Source organism: Leuresthes tenuis, unplaced genomic scaffold, assembly GCF_036924035.1.
Source record: "Leuresthes tenuis unplaced genomic scaffold, fLeuTen1.0.hap1 SCAF_6, whole genome shotgun sequence".
Classification (NCBI taxonomy): domain Eukaryota; kingdom Metazoa; phylum Chordata; class Actinopteri; order Atheriniformes; family Atherinopsidae; genus Leuresthes; species Leuresthes tenuis.
The window spans coordinates 23870477-23891012 of record NW_027325360.1 but is presented as its reverse complement, the minus strand read 5'-3'; the positions used below and the strand labels follow the sequence as shown (position 1 = coordinate 23891012).

At 40.5% G+C, this 20536-nt stretch overlaps 1 protein-coding gene across 1 annotated transcript in view; it reads left to right on the top strand.

The window, feature by feature from the left end:
- The window catches only part of hmcn2 (hemicentin 2), a 42872-nt gene extending 27113 nt beyond the window's left edge, over positions 1-15759 (top strand). The window contains exons 42-81 of the mRNA XM_072388342.1: positions 67-198; positions 287-430; positions 835-994; positions 2155-2279; positions 2374-2557; positions 2639-2736; positions 2831-3109; positions 3205-3395; positions 3628-3709; positions 4413-4549; positions 4645-4786; positions 5197-5341; positions 5473-5600; positions 5787-5943; positions 6032-6153; positions 6236-6400; positions 6536-6643; positions 6748-6882; positions 7149-7283; positions 7402-7671; positions 7756-7946; positions 8046-8259; positions 8417-8551; positions 8654-8844; positions 9525-9606; positions 9828-9998; positions 10128-10280; positions 10688-10825; positions 11156-11286; positions 11420-11660; positions 11754-11813; positions 11922-12041; positions 12195-12329; positions 12450-12569; positions 12670-12795; positions 13121-13249; positions 13337-13630; positions 13754-13873; positions 13964-14090; positions 14223-15759. Coding sequence (XP_072244443.1) covers positions 67-198; positions 287-430; positions 835-994; positions 2155-2279; positions 2374-2557; positions 2639-2736; positions 2831-3109; positions 3205-3395; positions 3628-3709; positions 4413-4549; positions 4645-4786; positions 5197-5341; positions 5473-5600; positions 5787-5943; positions 6032-6153; positions 6236-6400; positions 6536-6643; positions 6748-6882; positions 7149-7283; positions 7402-7671; positions 7756-7946; positions 8046-8259; positions 8417-8551; positions 8654-8844; positions 9525-9606; positions 9828-9998; positions 10128-10280; positions 10688-10825; positions 11156-11286; positions 11420-11660; positions 11754-11813; positions 11922-12041; positions 12195-12329; positions 12450-12569; positions 12670-12795; positions 13121-13249; positions 13337-13630; positions 13754-13873; positions 13964-14090; positions 14223-14601 — 6296 coding nt within the window. The 3' untranslated portion in view covers positions 14602-15759. The remainder of the gene's footprint in view (positions 1-66; positions 199-286; positions 431-834; positions 995-2154; positions 2280-2373; positions 2558-2638; positions 2737-2830; positions 3110-3204; positions 3396-3627; positions 3710-4412; positions 4550-4644; positions 4787-5196; positions 5342-5472; positions 5601-5786; positions 5944-6031; positions 6154-6235; positions 6401-6535; positions 6644-6747; positions 6883-7148; positions 7284-7401; positions 7672-7755; positions 7947-8045; positions 8260-8416; positions 8552-8653; positions 8845-9524; positions 9607-9827; positions 9999-10127; positions 10281-10687; positions 10826-11155; positions 11287-11419; positions 11661-11753; positions 11814-11921; positions 12042-12194; positions 12330-12449; positions 12570-12669; positions 12796-13120; positions 13250-13336; positions 13631-13753; positions 13874-13963; positions 14091-14222) is intronic.
- The last annotated feature ends 4777 nt before the right edge of the window (positions 15760-20536 follow it).

The following is a 20536-nucleotide window of genomic DNA, read 5'->3' as shown; positions in this document are numbered from 1 at the left end:
TTACACGTTATCTTTGAAAACAAGTGGTCAGCACATTCAGACTTATCACACAACTATATGCCACAGTTCCACCTGTGCTTGATGGGCCTCTGTGGGAGTCCATTAATTACACTCTGGGCTCCCATGTGGCCCTGCTGTGTGAAGCCACAGGAGTACCTGTCCCCAGCATCACTTGGCTCAAAGATGGAACCCCTATTGGTAAGTGAAAGACTATGATGGAAAAGTATGGAAATGTCTGGGCTTGTCATGAGTCACAGCTTGGATAAAGGATGTGTTTTCTTCCCAGAGAGCAGTCTGCAGTGGCAGTGGTCCATTCGAGGTAACAGGCTTGAGCTGGGTCCTCTCAGTCTGTCTCACGCTGGCAAGTACACATGTGTGGCCAAGAACAGCGAGGGACAAATACAGAAAGAATACACACTCACAGTGCAAGGTAAAGAACTTCCTTCTAATTTTTAGATTTTTTCATTTTTCTACGTATATAATTTTGAAATGTAATGAGCAATACTTTAATCGCTAAATGGGAAATATTTCCTGACTTGAACTCCAATAAATTTGAATTTTTGCAGCAAATTTTTTTAGTTCTTAGTTCTTAGTCACTATAAAAAAGTCATTGTGAGGAGTTAATGCTGTGGGTGGGAATGAACTTCTGTAACAATCTTTGTTGCATCAGAGCTGTACAAGCCTCTGACTGAACACATTTTATTGTTCATCACTGTTCTGTAGAGGGTGCATAGCATTGTCTATCATGTTAAGCAGCCTTAGCAAATATATTCAAATATACGAGATGAATGGTTTGGGTGGCATTTAAAAGTTGCCTTAATCTGTTGCTTCTAGTATCTCCCACCATCCTGGACTCTGACCAACCATCAGATGTGAGTGCACCAATGGGAGAAGAGCTGACCCTGGAGTGCAGAGCAAATGGAATCCCTGTACCCCACGTCAGCTGGCTGAAAGATGGCGTAACTCTAGAGGGTTCAAACACCCATCGCATCTCGTAAGTCATTCACAGCCCCCCTGTAAATGCTGTACTTAATAATTGTATTGATGATACACTTAATTTTGCTCTTGAAAGCAACAGTTTGTTTTATGTGCAATGCAAGAAATGATCAACACCATTCCTTGAAAATGTGGAACATTACAATAATAATCATCACAAAGGATAACAAGCATGACCCAATCATGCATGGAAAGACAAATGGTTTATAGTCTCTTATGTTTATGTTCATGCATTTAGCAGACGCTTTTATCCAAAGCGACTTACAAATGAAGATATAACAAGCTATATAAAAAGCTAACAATAAACTACATAGAAGGAACCCACTAGTCCGACTCTGTCAGAGGTGACAGAGAAGAGATAGGGTGGAGGCATAGAGGGAAGTGCAGAAAGATAAAGTGCAAAGATAGAGGGGGTAGGGAAGTACAAGGTAAGTGCTAGGATAGGAGATGCTCTCTGAAGAGCTGGGTTTTCAAGAGTTTCTTGAAGATAGACAGGGACGCCCCTGTTCTGGTAGCGCTCGGTAGGTCATTCCACCATCGTGGAACGACAAATGAAAAGAGTTTGGATTGTCTTAGGCGTGGTGTAGGCACTGCTAGACGACAATCCTGTGACGAACGGAGGGACCGAGCTGTGACATAAGCCTTTGCAAGAGCATTCAAGTAGATGGGAGCCGTTCCATTAAGCACTTTGTAGGCTAACATCAGTGACTTGAATTTGTTGCGAGCGGCTAAGGGTAGCCAGTGGAGTTCAATGGACAGAGGGGTGACGTGTGTTCTTTTAGGCTGATTGAAGACTGCCGCGTTCTGGACCATCTGCAGAGGTTTCATAGTACAGGCTGGGAGACCAGTTAGGAGAGCATTGCATTAGTCAAGGCGGGAGATGACGATGGCCTGCACCACGAACTGGATGGCATGTTGGGCATGTTGCCTAATTTCATCATAAAACTTGCTAAGAACAGCTGTTTTACAGCTGTTGAATAGCCGATATGGTCATTACAACTCTTTTCAGCCAAAAAAAGCAAATCACACACATCGCTCAGTGTTTACGTGTGAGAAAGTTGTGGGATGATGATGATAATGATGATGAGATTCTGTGGTGGGGTGGTTAAGACCAGGAAAACGGATGTGAAAACATAAAATGGATTTCCATTGCTGTAGTGTGACCCCTGATGGCAGCACATTAACCCTGCTGAAGCTGAGTCCCGAGGATTCTGGGACATACAACTGCTTGGCTGTCAGCCCGGCAGGCCAGGAAAGCAGAATCTACACCCTCTTTGTTCTAGGTCAGTTTTAACATAATTAACATAATCTTTACCTACTTTTGTTAGGGTTTAAATTCGTGACTTATTTATGTTTACTTGCTTTTGTTTGCCACAGTTCCACCATCTATCTCTGGTGAGACCACAATCCCCAGAGAGGTGCAGGTCACACAGGACAGCATTGTGACTCTTGAGTGTCAGGCAGCAGGAAACCCTCCACCTCAGATCAGCTGGCTGAAAAATGGCCATCCACTACTCCTCACTCCTCGCACACGTCTCCTCTCTGGTGACTCTTTGCTGAGGTAACTTTAGATAATTGCAGCAATTCTGTAGATAGATTACATGTACATGGTAATTCTAAACATTCTTCTGCTTGAAAATAGGATTGCTCCTGTGCAGCTGTCTGATTCTGGAGTTTACACATGTGTGGCACGCAGTAAGGCTGGTCTGGCTGAGCTCAGCTATGATGTCCAAGTGCAAGGTATAATCAGTTATACCACCAACTGATTCTCCTCAGATATGATATGAAGCATTATAGACTTAAGGAATTCATTCAGAATGTTGATGATCTGCAGTGCCCCCTGGTGTTGATCATGTTGAGCCAGTGGAGCCAGTTACAGTTGTCCAGGGATCTTTGGTGACATTAACCTGTGAGGCACGTGGCATTCCCCCTCCCACACTGACTTGGATGAAGGATGGCCAGCCACTATCTCTTCACCGCAACCTGCTGCTGGATGGACAGGAGACACGGCTACAGCTGCCTGATGTGGCTCCTTCAGATGCAGGCCTTTACAGCTGTGTGGCCAGTAACCAGGCTGGAAGCAGCACAAAGAGCTTCAACCTCACCGTGCTTGGTAGAGCTATCCAAATGTTTAAATCATGTCTATCTTAAAGTCATGGTGTAAACTCCTTGAAAAACTGAGACAAAACATTTTGCTTTCTAATCCAGAACCTCCAAAGATAACCAGTTCCAGCTCTCCAGAGGAGCTGACCATAGCAGTAAACAGTCCACTCGAGCTGGAGTGCTCCGCTGTGGGAGTACCTCCTCCCACCCTCAGCTGGCTCAAGGATGGTCGATCCTTAGAGGGGGCCAGCAATGTTCAGCAGGATGGACACTTTGTCCGGATCAGTAAAGTGCAGGTATAGTGTATTGTATAAATTGTATATGTGCTCACATATTCAAACAATATTTTAAGAAAATAAACTGAGAAGAATGGAACTTGTTCAGGGTTTAATGGAAAAAAAACTTAGAAAAGCATGACAATTCAATAATTATACAATCTACATACACAAACTTTAGATGTCAGCTTAAAGACAGTACTGTACTGTTATGCAAGAGCCACTAAAACTGATTAATGTGCTCCCTTTAAAGGTTGAGGATGCAGGTCTGTACACCTGCTTGGCCAGCAGCCCAGCTGGAGAGGATGGAAAAAACCACTGGGTCCGAGTCCAAGGTGAAACAAGCTGTTCTTACTAAATCTTCAACACTGCAGAAATATATCATGCCCTCCCCCTCCCTAAACTTTCTCAGCTACTTACATCAGGGGCTTGATGGGTAAAGCTTGGTGAAGGTTCAGGAGGCTTGAACAGCTTGAACAGCATTTATACTGTGTGTGCTGCTGCAGTATGCACGCAATATGATATACTGAATATGCAGTAAAACAGAATTAATCGGTTTTGACACATTTTCAATTATGATGATTATGTAGTGCCCATTTATGCTATACTTACTTTCTCATGCTATAATAAAAAGATGCTTCTATAAATGTAATTACACACTATGTTGTTCAGACCTGGAAAACAGATAAGATAAAAGGTCTAAGTCAAAGTCATTGTTACTCATATTTTTTGCGTTAATGACAACATAGTTTGATTAGCTAACTCGAAACAGTGAATCATATTTGTTGACATACACATTTACAGCATGTTTGAATTCTATGCTCTAAGTTTAAACCTAGGTTTTAGTGCAAATACTTGCTGTATGTCCCAGTCCACCTTCTGTCAACCCCTCTTTTGAATAGTTTTAAGGAACCCCCTAAACCACAGACAAATTTTTTTTGTCACATGAATTTTCATAAGTGCTCAAGCATCAACACTTGGTGTTGAGTGATCACCTCACTAAGAACCAAAGCTTAAAAATAACTGGTTGCTTTTCAGTCCCACCAACACTCCTTGGCTCTGGTGATGTTAGGACATTGACTGTGCCTGTTAATGGACACCTGACCTTAGAGTGCCTGGCTGACAGCGACCCTCCTCCTGATATAGAGTGGTACAAAGATGAGGCCAAACTGCAGGTACAGAGTCCAGTCATTGAACAAATTATATTATATTAAACTATTAAACTTTGACTCACACTCTGCATTTCTCTTTCCTCCTACTGGTATCCCAGCTGGGAGGCCGTATCCAGCGGCTAGCAGGAGGTCAGTACCTGGAAATACAGGAAGTCAGGCCTGAGGACAGTGGCCAGTACAGCTGTGAGGTTACCAACATGGCGGGAAGCACCAGTCTCTTCTTCACAGTGGAGATTCTCTGTAAGCTACCTTGTGTAATTATTTAAGAACCTTAAAAAAAAGAAAAAAAAAACATGCATGTACATGTAGATGAAATCAAATGTCTCATCTGTTAGTTGAGGAAGAGTAAGAGATGAGATGTAATGTTTTAAATAGGTTTATGATGGATGTCTGTAATTCTTCTGATAAAACTTGTTTGTATGTGAATTTTTTTTTTTCTAAATGCGCTGTAGCTGTATTTTTTGTTTTATAAAGCTGAATTTATGCCACTGTATTTAGTTGTAAGACTGAACAATATGATCTACAGGCACAATACCTAATGAATTCTAAACAAAAAATTGTGTTCTGTGCAGTATTTGAGATTTCAGTATATCCTTAAATAACAGTTGTACCTGCTAAGCTCATGATATGGACTGTCACTTTATTTTCAGTGCCACCAGTAATAAAGGAGAGCAGTTCTGTGGTGACTGTAAATATTGGCCAGGATGCAGTTTTACCATGTGAAGTTGAAGGTGATTCCTCACCTGCGCTCATGTGGAGGAAAGATGGCTTCCCCGTGCCTAAAAATAACAATAAGTATGTTGTGATAACCATAGGAAATCTTTTTGAGTATGTGTCACACTTGACTGAATCTAACACACATAGCGACAACTGCAAAAAGCTTTACACAGAGTCTGTTGATTCATTCACCTACCTTTCTGTCACAGGTACAAAATGTTATCAGAGGGATCCTTGCAAATACATGGGGCTCAGTTGAATGATGCTGGTCGCTACTACTGCTCAGTGTCCAACCAGGCTGGCTCAGATCACCGGGGAATGGATCTTCGAGTATTTGGTAACGAAAACATATAGTTTCTTATGAGTCTGCCAGTGTTTTCTTTGTAAAGTAGTATAGAAAATAACCCTTCTACTTTACCTATCTCTCCCATTTGCATCCTAACTTAATTTATTAAGCTTAAACACAGACCACATACACTGTGTTCTGCATTTTTGTTTATCTGAGGGTGGTCTTTGTTTGCAGTGGGTCCCTCAATCAGTCCGGGTCCATTCAATGTGACAGTAACCACTGGAGTTAGAGCTGTCCTGAGCTGTGAGACAACCGGCACACCACCACCAAAAGTATCTTGGAAGAGGAATGGTACTCCACTTGATATTATGCAGCAGCCTGGTGCATATAGGTGAAAACTCCTTTTAAATACACAATAAGTATGTAGTAGAACAAAGCTATAAAAGGTGAGGTAAACTCTGCTTGGATTCTCTGTCCAGGTTACTGTCCTCTGGATCTCTGGTTCTTTTGTCTCCATCTAATGAGGATGAAGGTTATTTTGAGTGCACTGCAGTCAATGATGTTGCAGAGGAGCGCAGGGTAATCGAAGTAATCCTGCAAGGTATTCAATTTTGTACCACAACCTGACTGCAGAATATTATTTTAGAGGTGTGAAACCAAGAATTTGCTGTATTCCCCTGTAGTCCCACCATCTATTGAGGATGATGTCACAACAGTTAAAGCTGTGAAAATGTCTCCTGTGGTGTTGCCTTGTCACGTACAAGGACGTCCTCAGCCTGTTGTCTCCTGGACAAAGGGTGGAGCCCAACTGAGCACCAGAGGAGGAAGTTATCGTGTCCTTCCCACTGGTAAGGCAGTTAGTTTTAAGGACTGTACAGTTTTTTTTATAGCTCTCTGCATCACATCTTATGTTCATCTGAAACAAATAATTCTGCTCACCAAATGTGCTGTTATACATGTGTATTTTACTTATACTTATGCAGGAGTGTTGGAGATAACTGCTGCTTTGCCAAGTCACGCTGGCAGATACACATGTTCAGCCCGTAACCCAGCTGGAGTAGCTCACAAACACATCTCCCTCACTGTACACGGTAGGCTCTAATCAACATGCTGCTATTTGTTGTGCCAACATGGTCTGAGTACATAGAAATATATGAACCCACATAACAATCAATGTGCTCTTCCACGCAATTAGAGCCACCAGAGATCAGGCCAATGGCAGAAGATGTACAAGTAGTATTGCATCATGGAACTGTGCTCCCCTGTGATGTTCAAGGCTTCCCCAGACCATCAATCACCTGGCAAAGAGAGGGAGTTCCCATAGCAGCAGGTAACAAGCACAATACTCTCTTTTCTGAACATATTATTTTGTATTTCTGGATTATAGTCTGACACTTGTATCTGTCACTTTCATGGAGAAATTAATGTGATACACTGAAGCAATCTAAATATTTTTCAGATGTTAACATCCACTAGATTTCATGGTAAATGCTTAGAAGTAATGATAAAGTAATCGGTACGTTTTAAAGGAATTTTACCTCCACCTACATGTCTCAGTGGATTACTTAGACATTGATTTGAATGTGAATGCTACAGGTCACCGGCTGGCTGTGCTATCAAACGGAGCTCTGAAGTTCTCTCGAGTAACGCTTGGTGATGCGGGGACTTATCAGTGCGTGGCTAAGAATGAAGCTGGTTTAGCTGTAGCAAGAACCAAACTAGTCCTTCAAGGTAATGTAAACTTGTGATCTCACAGATGATCCAAAAGTGGATGGTCACTACTGATTCTCAGAAGCCTATGTCGGACATTCAGAGATGAACTGCTAACCTCATGTTTATTTTTTTTCAGTTCCACCAGTGCTGAGTGTGCCTCGCGTCGAGTACACTGCTGTGTTAGGCCAGCCAGTCAGTCTGGAGTGTGTGGCTGATGGGCAGCCTCAACCTGAACTTACCTGGCATAAAGACAGGAGACTTGTGGTTGACGGTGCTCGTATACATGTATTTGCCAATGGAACCCTGGCAATTACTTCTACACAGCGCAGTGACGCAGGTCTTTACACATGCACTGCCAAAAACCTAGCTGGCAGGGCCAGCCATGATATGCGGCTGCTTGTTCAAGGTGAGCAAAGACTTTCTACAACTCCATTTCCTGTTGAGCAAAAGGACGTCACATATTCACGGGGCTAATGTTGTTGCATTTCAGTGCCACCCATGATTCCTCCTGCGCAGACAGAACTGTCAGTCATTCAAGGGTTTCAGGCACTGCTGCCTTGTGCCGCTCAAGGGTCACCAGAACCCAGAGTGTCATGGGAGAAGGATGGTGCAATTGTGCCCAACCTTCCCGGCAAATTCACAGTCCTGCGATCAGGAGAGCTGATTATTGAGAGGGCTGAGGTTTGTCTGATAATCCTCCATACTTTTTACTGAAAGATAAGCTGGGTTTGTTGTTAGATCTGTGCTGAGGAATCACTTCTGTTTGCTTTCTTCCCACAGCCTGGAGATACTGGAGTGTTCACATGCGTAGCCACAAACCCTGCAGGTTCTGTAAGACAAGACATCCACCTGTCTATCAACATGAGGCCTGCCTTCAAAGAACTGCCAGGTGATGTGACCTTAAACAAAGGGCAGAGCCTAGCCTTATCCTGCCATGCTCAGGGAACTCCTTCTCCCATCATCTCCTGGACGGTCAACAACAGTCCCTATAAAGGTATTGATTTCCATTTTTCCACTTTAAGAGCTGCACACCACTGTTTATTTTTTTTAGTCTAGTATATCTTGGTGTTATAATAATCTTGACAGGGGTTTTTGGACATAATTGCATATTATATATAGATTCATATGATATGATTGATTCAAATTTTCAGGAGCCATTGTAGATGAGGCTGGCAGGAGCTCAGTCATCATTGACAATGTGACTTTGAGTGATGCTGGGACCTACGTGTGCGTGGCAGAAAACAGTGTGGGCTCCATCAGAGCCCTCTCATTTGTCCGTATCAGAGGTGAGTGTTTTGTCAAGGATTCCTTCTCCTTTAACCTTCCATAGATGATGACATCAACCTGATTTATGTCACAGTCTAAATATATGTACTGTGTGCCTCCAGAGCCTCCGATGTTAAAGGGTGAAGCCCACATGTCTCAGACAGTCGTCCAGGGTGGTTCTGCAATGCTAGATTGTCCAGTCCATGGAGATCCCAGCCCTGTCCTCCGCTGGCTCCGAAATGGGAAACCTTTACACCGCCTCCTCCGAATGCAAACACTCCACAATGGATCCTTAGTCATTTACAGCATCACTGTAAATATGTTTTGTTTGTCCTGCTTTCTACATATTGTATATATATATATATTTTGTTTTGTTGTTTTTTTGCAGTCACCATTAATTAGTCTAGATACGTTTTGTTACACATTGTGACTTTTGAATGATTAATCCTTTTAAACAAACCACATTAACAAATGTTTTGCGTCATGGAAAACAATGAAGCAGTTTTCATCCTATCTAAGCTTGATCTGTAGTCCCCTTGGGTGGAGGAACAGTGTGTGACTGTCCTGCAGTGTCCTGCTTCCACCTAAATCAGATTCAGCTCAGCCACCGAGGATAACAGCATTAGCAACAGAGGGAAGAGACAAACTGAGCCCTGGATGTTCCCAGACTCTGCCCCTCTTTCCTTCGCCTGTAACCTTGTTATGGTCTCTAACTGCTGCTATAATTGCACAGCCTGCAGCTGAGACTTTCTCACAGACAGATGACTGTCCTTCCCACAGAGCACTCTAATGTGAAATTTCCCCTCTCTGGCCCAATGTCTATCATGACAATTCAGTGGAATGAAATCATCTGCACCATTAAAAATGACAGCTTTTTGGCTTTAATGTTAGCTTTCTTTTTTGTTAATTGTTTGTGATTTAAAAGAGATCATTTTGGGATCCAGCTATTATAGATATAATACTAAGCCAAATGTTTCCTGTCCGTTTCTACAGGCGGCAGATGAAGGAGAATATCAGTGTGTGGCAGAGAGTGAGGCTGGAAAGGCTGAGAGGACCATTACTCTCAAGGTTCAGAGTGAGTTCTGCCTGTATACTAACACACATTTTAATAGGTTATGAATTAAATAAAAATTGTATAAGAATAATATACTTTCCAAACCACGTGGAATCCCTTTCTATGAATAATTTCCTAATTCCTTATTCATGCACATTTTTGGGTTTGTTTGCTTTCATTACCAAGTACTTGTCTAAACCAACACAATTTTCTCTTTCATTTTCTCTTACTCTCTGTCTCAGTAAACGGAGGTTACTCAGACTGGGAAGAATGGGGTCCATGCAGTAGCACATGTGGGCAAGGCGCTCAAGAACGAATCAGACTGTGCAACAAGCCTGCACCAGCAAATGGTGGGCGAACATGCAGCGGTCCAAGTACTGACTCCAGAAAATGTCAGGCTGGTCTGTGTCCAGGTAGGACTGACTGGCTTTTTTTTTTTATTCAAGAGTTGCAGGCTTAGTTATCACCAATAATTACAAAACATTCGTAAATGCATGTAAAATTCACATTCTCTCTTTGTTTGTGTTGGTTGCTGGTGACAGGTGAGGTTCCACGTAGAACCCGAGGCAGCCTGATAGGAATGGTGAATGAGAGAGAGTTTGGTGTTTCCTTCCTGGAGGCCAACATTACTGATAACATGGAAGAAGGCAGCAGCACTTTACAGGCACGCCTGGACAACATCCCTCCCACTGTGGGTTAGTCATTAACTATAATCTATTGTTGGTGTTCTCTGTTTACTGACATTTTTAAATTTCTACCATGTGGACTTACAGATTCTACCTGATTTAAATTCATTGGAAGCAACAGATTACTTGCAGGAAATGCCTGTTGAAATATAGGCTCATATTTAAATGGAAAAATAAGTTATTATCATTAAAATATTTATATGAAAGTTTATTTTCCCTCTTTCTGTGATGATCAGCAGCTAATATTTATTCATCAAGTTGGTGATAGATATACATGCAGAATCTGTTTGTGATTTCTTTAAAAAGTTAAAAGAGGAATAGCTTTTTTGAATATACGTCTAATTCTATGCACACTGTACAAGTTGCTTTTCTGTGGTTTTTTGAAGAGGATAAAAAATGATGTTGTTTTGTTATAGGTCCCTTGATGCGGGTACTGGTGTCTGTGTTTACTCCCATATATTGGAGCACTGTGCTGCAGAGCGGAACAGCCAGAAACGGCTACTCTTTCACACAAGGCCAGTTTAGGCAGGAGTCTCAGCTTGAGTTTGAGACAGGTAAGCTTTGCCCCATAATACATTTTTACATGCCTAAATGTGAGATCTGAGTTTATATTTTAGGCTTTTGATTTATTTATGTTGTACTTAAATGCTGACTTTACATGTAATTTACTGGTCTTTATCTATTCACAAATATGTGTGTTTTGTGTGCTGTGGTGGGTGAATGTGACGAAAACAACCAAAGACTAATTGAAAGAACCTTATTTACAGGCATTTCTCCCCTCTGTGACAACAGAGTAGTGCTTTGTAACACAACCAGCAGATGGCAGCTCTCACTGCCTTTGAAATAAACAAGCTTGCACATGAAACTTTGATCACTTCTCACAGGGGAGACTCTTCGTTTGACCCATGTTGCCAGAGGTCTGGATTCTGAGGGAGTTCTACTAATTGACATCGTAATTAATGGATTTGTTCCTCCATCATTATCATCATCATCATCATCTCATCTGAGCCTCCAGGTGAGTTCGCTGAAGTCAACACAATTTAAAGACCTTGATGATATCTCAACTTCTGAATTTAACAAAATTTGATCCTGTTATACTTCAGATGCTCTTCAACTTTCTCTGACCTGATTTTGCCTCTGTCCCACAGGAGTTTGATGAATCATATGTTCAGACAGGCCAAGGGCAGCTGTACTCATGGTCATCGCAGAACCACCAGAGAGGAGGAAGCCCCATGGTGCTGCGCTGTAATCACACCATCATTTACGAGGGCCAGGAGGAACGCCAGGGCCCTGTTCTCCAGCTGCTCAAGCTCTCCAAGATGAACAGTGTCTACAATATGTTTACTCTCACTTTGGACTTCCATATCACTGCCAGACTCGTCATACCAGGTCAGGGAAAAAACGTTACAACATTACTGGCATACCATCAAGTACATAACTAAATGTTGGAAAAAGATAACACCACTTGGACTCTGTTTACAGATGGTTATGAAGACACATGCCCTAAAGGCTTCATTCTTGACACAACATCCTATTGTGCTGGTATGCTGTTTTAATCATTTATGCCTCATTTGTCTTCTGGCAGCATTTATTTGACTATTTTGTTGTGTGACATTCTTTCTTTATAATCTCAAAATGTGTTCCTATTAGATGAAGATGAGTGTGCGCTGGAGTCCCCCTGCTCACATTCATGCAACAACATTATGGGAGGTTTTTCATGTGCCTGCCCGTCTGGCTTCACCATTTCTACAGAGACTAACACATGTCAGGGTGAGACAAAAAAGAAAAAATATCCATGTATATAATGGTAACATCCTATTTGAATACATAAAAAAAGAATCAGCTGTTTAAGTCCGCATCTTTGTGATTCTCACATAATTCCTTGCCTCAACTTTAGGCCTTATTCTCTTGTTTCTGTTTCAGATATTGACGAGTGTTCCCAAGGCTCCCACATGTGCCACTACAACCAACAGTGTGTAAACACAGTGGGCACATACCGTTGCCAGGCAAAGTGTGGACCAGGATTTAAGCCCAGCATCACAGGAACCAGCTGTGAAGGTAAGTGCCTGTCTCTCTTTGATTACTGTCTGCACAACATTTCATAAGAGGAATTTATCAGCACACAGTATATTGCTTATTAAGACTGATGAAGTCATACGTGCTAAATTTGTGATTCAGATGTGGATGAGTGCCAGGAATCTGCTGTATCTCCCTGCCAACATCAGTGCCTTAATACTTTGGGTTCCTACCGCTGCATCTGCCATCCTGGGTACCAGCTGTCTGGACATCGCTGCATTGGTCAGTAAGCTCATTATTTAATGTTCAAAGGCTAAATTGTCTTTAAAAGTATCAAATCAAATAATTACAATTGCACTTTTACATGTTTGCATTTTTACAGATATCAATGAGTGCATGAGAAATGTATGTCCAGCTCACCAGCAGTGCCGTAACACAGAGGGTGGATACCAGTGTTTTGACAGTTGTCCAGCTGGAATGACTACAGCAGAGAATGGAGCCTGTGTGGGTTAGTGGCTGTCATACTGTATTTGTATCCACTTACATTATTTAAACATAAATAAAACATTTCTATAATTTGTTTAGATACACAGCATTAGCTCAAGTCAAGGTTGGATTTCACTGATTACTTTCTTCTGAGGAACCGATTTGTAAGTTGCATGATGCCAGTTCAAATTTTGCAGGACTGGTTTTGAGCAGAAAACATGGTAGTTTTTATGTATTTATTTTGTTATTTGATAAGATTTTTAAAAACTTATATAAACTTGAAGAAAAAATATTGCCTTCTATGTACATTTCTTATTAAATCCTGTCTTCATCTGCTTATTTTTCAGATATTGATGAATGCCAGGATGGAAGTCACATGTGTCGCTACACTCAGATATGTCAGAACACAGTGGGAGGCTATGGTTGTGTTTGCCCCAGAGGTTACAGATCTCAGGGAGTAGGGCTTCCTTGTCTGGGTAAAACACATTTTTTGTGTTTAATAAAACACCTCAATGCCCTGAGCACACATAAAAACTGACCTGAAGTTGATTTTTATCTTCCAGACATTGATGAATGTCTGCAAACGCCAAATCCTTGTGCCTACCAGTGCCGTAATGTGCCTGGGAGCTTCAGGTGCCTGTGTCCACCAGGAACTGTGCTGCTTGGTGATGGGCGCTCCTGTGCGGGACTGGAAAGAGGGAAGACCTTCACTAATGGCACCAGAGTCAGGGCAAGACTCCGCCCACAGCTGGTGTCATCCGTCGGCAGGCCAATCCTCTCCCGATCTAACGTAGTACCTCGCATTACCAGACAGAGTTGTCCTGTTGGGTATACCAACAGAGATGGCACATGTGTTGGTAAGTTTTAATAAAAGCTACTCTCCAAACAGATGTGATATTGGAAAATAATTTTTCGGGAAAAGAAACAAGACTCCAATAGACTACTGCCAGCATCTTGATTATTTGTTATTTTCTGTACAGATGTGGATGAGTGTCTGTCAAGGAAGCCATGCCAACATGAGTGCCGCAACACCATTGGCAGCTTCCAGTGCCTGTGTCCTCCAGGATATCAGCTCTTGCCCAATGGGAGAAGCTGTAAAGGTAATAATATCCCTACAGACTTTACAAACAACCACTCTTTTGAATATTACCAAGTTATGCTAAGTTTTTATCCTCTTTCTCTGATATTAGACATTGATGAGTGTGTCGAACAAGGCATTCAGTGTGGACACAACCAGATGTGCTTTAATACCAGAGGGGGATACCAGTGTCTGGATACACCCTGCCCTGCATCCTACCAGAGTGGACGGAGCCCTGGGTAAATTGCATGAATAATAAGTATTGTACAGTGTTTAAATCAAGTTTCAGATACTGCGCATGTTCAAATATATATATATATATATTTTTTTGTGACTGTGATACATTTTCTCTTTCCTGATGGTGTTTAAAGGACCTGCTATAGGCCCTGCTCTCTGGATTGTGCCACAGAAGGCTCTCCTCTGCTTTTGCAGTACAAGCTGCTCACTCTTCCCTCTGCCATACCAGCCAATCACAATGTGGTACGACTGTCAGCATTCTCAGAGTCTGGCATCTTGCAAGAGCGTACTTCCTTTACAATACTTGAGCAAGAATCAGAATCAGGTGTGATGGGCCAGGTGTTTGGCATCAAAGACGAGGCTGGCAGGGGGATCATCTTCACTCTGCGGGTTCTGGACAGACCAGGACTGGTTCGACTTAAGGTGCAGGCCACCACCATCTCAACACACGGTCGCATTACCTACCAGAGCATCTTCATCATCTACATTTCCATCTCAGAGTACCCCTACTGAACCAACGTGCTCATTTACATATGACTCAGTCCTCTAGTGGCTTTTGGTTGCCTCTCCTTCACAAGGCACCACCACAAAACCATTCAACTTCAAGAAATTAGGCTTTGCAATGTAACGTTAACATACAAGCTCAGGTGGACATGGTTAGTAAGTGGATCTCGTGAAAATATGTATCTTGATTTGTGACTAAAGTGTCATAGAGGGAAAATGGGAAAAAAAATCTTGCCCTTTTAATGTCACCTTTGGTGGGTTTTTGTGATGTGATCAGAGAGCTGAACATCAAATGGTGAAGATATCCCAAATGACAAAATTGCTGTATGCTATTTTTTTTGGAAAAAAAATATCTAGAGTGAGGCTTTCTAATTCATATCTGAGGATGCAGAAATCAAACACTGAAGATATTTAGTGTCCATCAACAACTAATTATTTTTTTCTGAATGATCTGCCCTTTTTATGTTAGATTCAAATGATGAATATCTAATTTTGGGATAGAGATATTCTCATAAAAATATGTCTGTAGCCTGCACTTGGATATTCAAGTCAACTGCAAATCTTTCGACAGCTATGAAATTGTACAATGTCTCCCCTATTATTTATTTAAGTCATTTGAACACACCACTGGTTTACTCAGCCTTCTATCATAGAAGGTTTGATATAACTTGTATCTACTGGCGTTGTATTGGCACATGGTAACAGTGGCTTATGGCTGTCTAGCAAGTGTGTATTAGTGTCTCATTCATTTTATGCGTTTTTGTACCCTTTTATAACAACTTTTGTCACATTAAGTGTAAAGGTGCTATTCTGAATGTACTTGAGTGTTTTGAATTTGCGTGAATGGTGCTGGTGTTACAAATAATACAGGCAGTTATATAGAAAAACTAACTACAGAATTTGGACTGCATGTATAGTATATGCAGAATGACATTAGCTACAAAATAGCATGTGTTTTCTGCATTCATGATGCTTTACACACCCTAGCTGTTGTTCGGTAATAAAACATGTGCCATTGATATTCAAATCCAGGACCAGAAGTTACCTGAAAACCATAAAATGCCCAAAACAACAGTGAAATGTTTGATCACTATGATAAAAAAAGAAAAATCCCTGTTATTGTAAGAATGTCAACTATTTGTACAAATAAAATGGACAACACTTCTGCTTTTGTCTATTCCTTCTGCACCACCACTGTCTCAGTAAGTTTTGATTCTGATTGTGCAGCTTACTGCAGCCTAACATTTTGTAAACTCATCTCACAGCTGACAGCCAATCCTGCTGCTTTTATTAGCCAAAGCGGGAGCACATTCACAACTTGACTTGTTACCTCGGGCAAAAATCTGGTCTTCAGATTATTGCACAGGAATCTGGTGTTTAGATCATTTCTGCCACAGCTGACTTTGACACAAACCTTCAGTTGGGCTAAAATAATCATTTCCTTATTACGGCTCTTTCTCTGTGTTGCTATCCCTCCTGTTTATTCTCAGAAACCCAATAGAACGTCTGTGTAAATGACAGAAAATATACAGATGGATGACAAGTCAAAACCGAGCTAAAGTGTCATCGTAATTCTGGCCCAAATACTTGCACTAATGTTACAAATTAATAGAACTTTTCTGGAAACAAAGAACAGTTCTTCAAAAAGATGTTCATTTGATGTTTTGATGAGGGTGCACATTGTCTAAAGAGTGGATCTATAATTGGGTAGAAATCTGTTGACTATGATTCACATAATTTTCATAGTCATACCATTCTGCTGTGCCTTAAGGATGGAGGCATTGTCATCCTGGAAGAGAACCCTGCCTAAAGGATATAAATGCTTCACTGGAGGTGGAAGACGATCTCTCAGTCCAACTTTGTATCAACCTTCCTCTAAGGGCACCTGAAGAAATCAATTAAAATAACGTTTCTCTTTTCATTTGTCACTCATCATACATTGAACAATCAACATATTCCGATTTAGGACAGTGTTCATCAATTAATTTGGTTTAAATATATGTACAGCTTGAAACATTTAAGAACAAAGCACAGACAAAAAGCACAAGCAATAGCTGCACTAAACAATCTTTGTTATATCAACACTTAGTTTCACTCCATCGGAAAGCAGAACTTTCCACTGTGATTTATGTGTTTCACACAGCAGAACAAAGATAAAAGCCCAACAATGGCATACAAATACCAACAATAATAGCCTACTCAGATTGTTCCATATGTATCTGAAACTGCACCCATGTAGGAGCAAAACTATGGAAGGCCAGGCAATTAAAAAGCTTAACTTAAAGAAGCGCCACATGATTTTGGAGATGTAATGACGCTGTATTTACATTACATTGTACACTGATATTGCAATAACATTATTTAGGGAAGCTTTGAGTCTTGTAGCCGTCCTACAAACTGTTGTGAGTTTTGGTTTTGGAGGGAGAAGCACTACAAAGGTTTCTAAATCTATGACATTCAAAAGCAACTACTGCCACCCACTGAAAAAAACAAACACTGTCATGAAAGCGGCTACTTCGGTAAGTAGGTTATTTTGTTGTGTAGAAGAGCATCTCTGGTTATCGTTATGATTATTATCAAATAATCATAACGATAACCAGAATAGCACAAAAAATGATCATGAAAAATGGTCAAACAATGTTAATTCAGAAGTGCCACATTGTCTTGTGGCAAAATTGAATTGATAAAGATATCATTACATAAACTATATTATGACGCAAGCAGTTTGACTTATATTGTAACAAAACCATTCCATATACATCCGGTATTTTCAATAGCGTTACAAAAGTAGCCCACTCATTAAAAAGACACAATGTGGTTGAGATATTCAACAGCAGGCTTTCTGTTGAGACGTTCTACAGCTTCTAACTTTCTCTGTGGGAGATTACTCTACTTGTATAGCCAAATTCACTGCACAGATGTTTTTGAGAATGGTGACTGGTAAACGGTGGATTTGTTTATCGGAGCAGAGCAACTGTCTGGAAATGGTTTAAGCAATTGAAAGTTCACACAAAGTCTTAATGGGCTGATTTTCTGAGTGTGCTGGTGGCATAAATTCTAGATTTGCTTGCATTTTCTAAACACAATACTTAATATCTATTTGAGTACAACAATAAATCTATTTCAGTACAACAATTTCAAAAGACAACATTTATATATGTCACTAAATATTTTTTTAAAGCAACATTTACTTTTTCAGCTCCTTTTATTTTCATTCCTATAGCTTCAGCTGATAAATAGTTTTCCTTTAAAAAATATAATCATTAAGAAAAATATTTATTTAATTTTATCGACTTTTCTATAAATCTATGCCAAATTTATCTTATAACCATATCTATTAATCTCAGATTCATATAATCTAACATTGATGCCATAGCTGTCAAATGCAGGAATCAGTCTAAAAAGGCTTTAAATAGTGCAGTTAACTCACCTCATTTGTGAGTAGAACACGGCATTGAGCAATCTTCCAGACAGGCTGAATCTATGCTCTGAGTGGTTTTGTTTATACATTACTATACACAAAGACTCTTTTCAATTAATAACCAAAGCCTCAAAGTTTTATCAGTCATTGACTTTCATTTATTTGTCTACCAAATATCTCCAGTGAGGTCATTGCTTTAGGTAATACCTAAGCTGCTCAGTAGATGGAGCAGGTTTCAGTTAGTTTCTTTATTCCTCAGGATGTGGAAACAGATACAGATCACCTCTTACGCCAACATAGCTGGTATTGTTGGTTTCTCAGCTGTCGTTGCACTCACATGTTAAGTGGCAGGTTGTAACAACTGACTTAAGACAAAACACAAAAATAACACAGAGTAGATCAAACTTCAGAGAGTCATACATGCGTCTATTTATATCTAACAACACATGTGGCTCCTGAAAGGGTGAGGAGGTTATACAGTTTGGCTTCTGGTATATCAAGCTGTTTTTTTCAAACCGTTTCCCTGAAATGAGTAAGAGAGAATGTCAAAAAAAAAAGAAAAGAAAAAGTGTACTGTTGGAGTACCATTTCAGTGACGTGGACCTGGGCTTCACATAATAGGAATCATTGGTGACTGTGAGGTGACTTATGTACTGTGTGTGGATTTAACATTTCTATAGGTCATCGATGAGCTCATTTTTTCACGTTTTTCATGGCTCAGAAATACAAAATACAATGTGAGATGTTATCTCCAATATATCTAAATCTTTTGTTCAAGTACATCTGCAAACACTTCCTCATCATGTTTTCCATGCTTCTTTCTCATAACTGTAATCTAAACAAACATAAATTCTCTCTGACTCTGGAACATGAGAATTTAATGAGAACAATGTGTGTGCTGTGTCTCTGATGTATAGGAAATAACTACAGCAGCACTGCTACTGGACTTTAACAGACACATGGAAGAAGAACAAGCAGCGGTTGCAAATAGATTATAAAAACATCATTTAAAAAGGAAAACGAAAGAAGCACTGGTTTCTGAGAAAAACAGCAGGACTGCACTCAAACCTGGAGGCAAGTCATTCATTAAGGTTTCATGAAGCTTCACAAATTCCCCGTAACACATGTAAGGCAGACAGAAGGCTGTTTCCCCTTTTCTATAAAACTCTAACTATTAGTGAAAATGAATGTTTAAGGCTGAGTGATGGCTAAAAGTACCATCTCCCCTACTGCTTTACACAGTCAGGATGTCAGTAAGAATGGGGACTTGCTGTGCTCCACTCGCTAATGAGCACAACACTCCTGCCTATTAGTAGGTATAAGCAATGGAGCTCACAGCATAACCATCATTAACAAATTGAATCTGCAAACAAAAGAATTCTTCAAGTCAACGTCTTGTCAAACATTTCACTTTGTCCTAAATTCTGCCTCATATGGAATGGCAAAAACATTCATTTTTAATCATACAGGCTGCTTTCACAGCACACAACACAAACAAGAAAGCTACACTTGTCAGTATTTTCATATAAACAATGATGCAACTGTAAATAATTTGAAATGTTTAGTTTATTCCAAAATATCATCAGCAAATGATTTAGAGCTTCTTGGTTTGGTTTACAATCCACACAATCTCTCAGATCCTCAACACTGTGTCCTGGTACAGGCAGCTATTTTCAGTGGGGAAAAGGAACAATTAACATGTTTTTAACTACCTGATAAGTACTAAACAGCCATATTAAGCAGCTATAAAGAGCAGCATTGAGCATTAAGCAGCTAAAGAGAAACATCTCTCTCCGGAGTGGACAACAGTTGGAGGGAGAATGAATACTAGGCTTACATTTGTCAGCTGGTCAGAAACCTGAAACCAAATGAATGTTGCTGGATATGTGAACAGGCACTGCTTTGTTAAAAGTAAAACCTAATGATATAAGCTCATGTTAGCCTATACCAGGGTTATGTTTTACATCTAGTTCGGCTGTCTAGAAACATCGACAAAATGAGTCAAAGCAGATTTAAACTTTGTTGTTAGTGACTGCAGTTAATCATTTTTACTTTGGTTTTTGTTCACCCAAGAAGTTGGCACACACTTTTCTTAGACATCTTTCGCTGACACTGCACAAAGGGGCATCATTGGAAAAGGGAGACACAAGTGTTTCTTTTTAAAATGGACCAGTAATGGATATGAGCAATGCCCCAGCTTCAGACGGTCATAACTCGCCTGTCTGTAACTGTGAGTGGAAAGACTGAGTAATATGATGATGTGGTGACTGAGAACTAATGGTAAATGTTCAGGAAATAATGTTCAGCAGAGTCTGTGAGCAATGTCAGAGGAATAACTTTAGTCTTGCACAAAATTGCGAGTGCATTTGTACTTGCATCATAGAGTTTATTTCATTGCCAGATTGTTAAAAATGTCTGTCGAGTTGAGAAGAGATTCTCTGGTCCAGAATCAGTTACTGGTGTTAAAATAAGCTCAGAGTGCTTGTCCAATCCCTTCAGTAATCTGTCTATGCTTAAAATGCT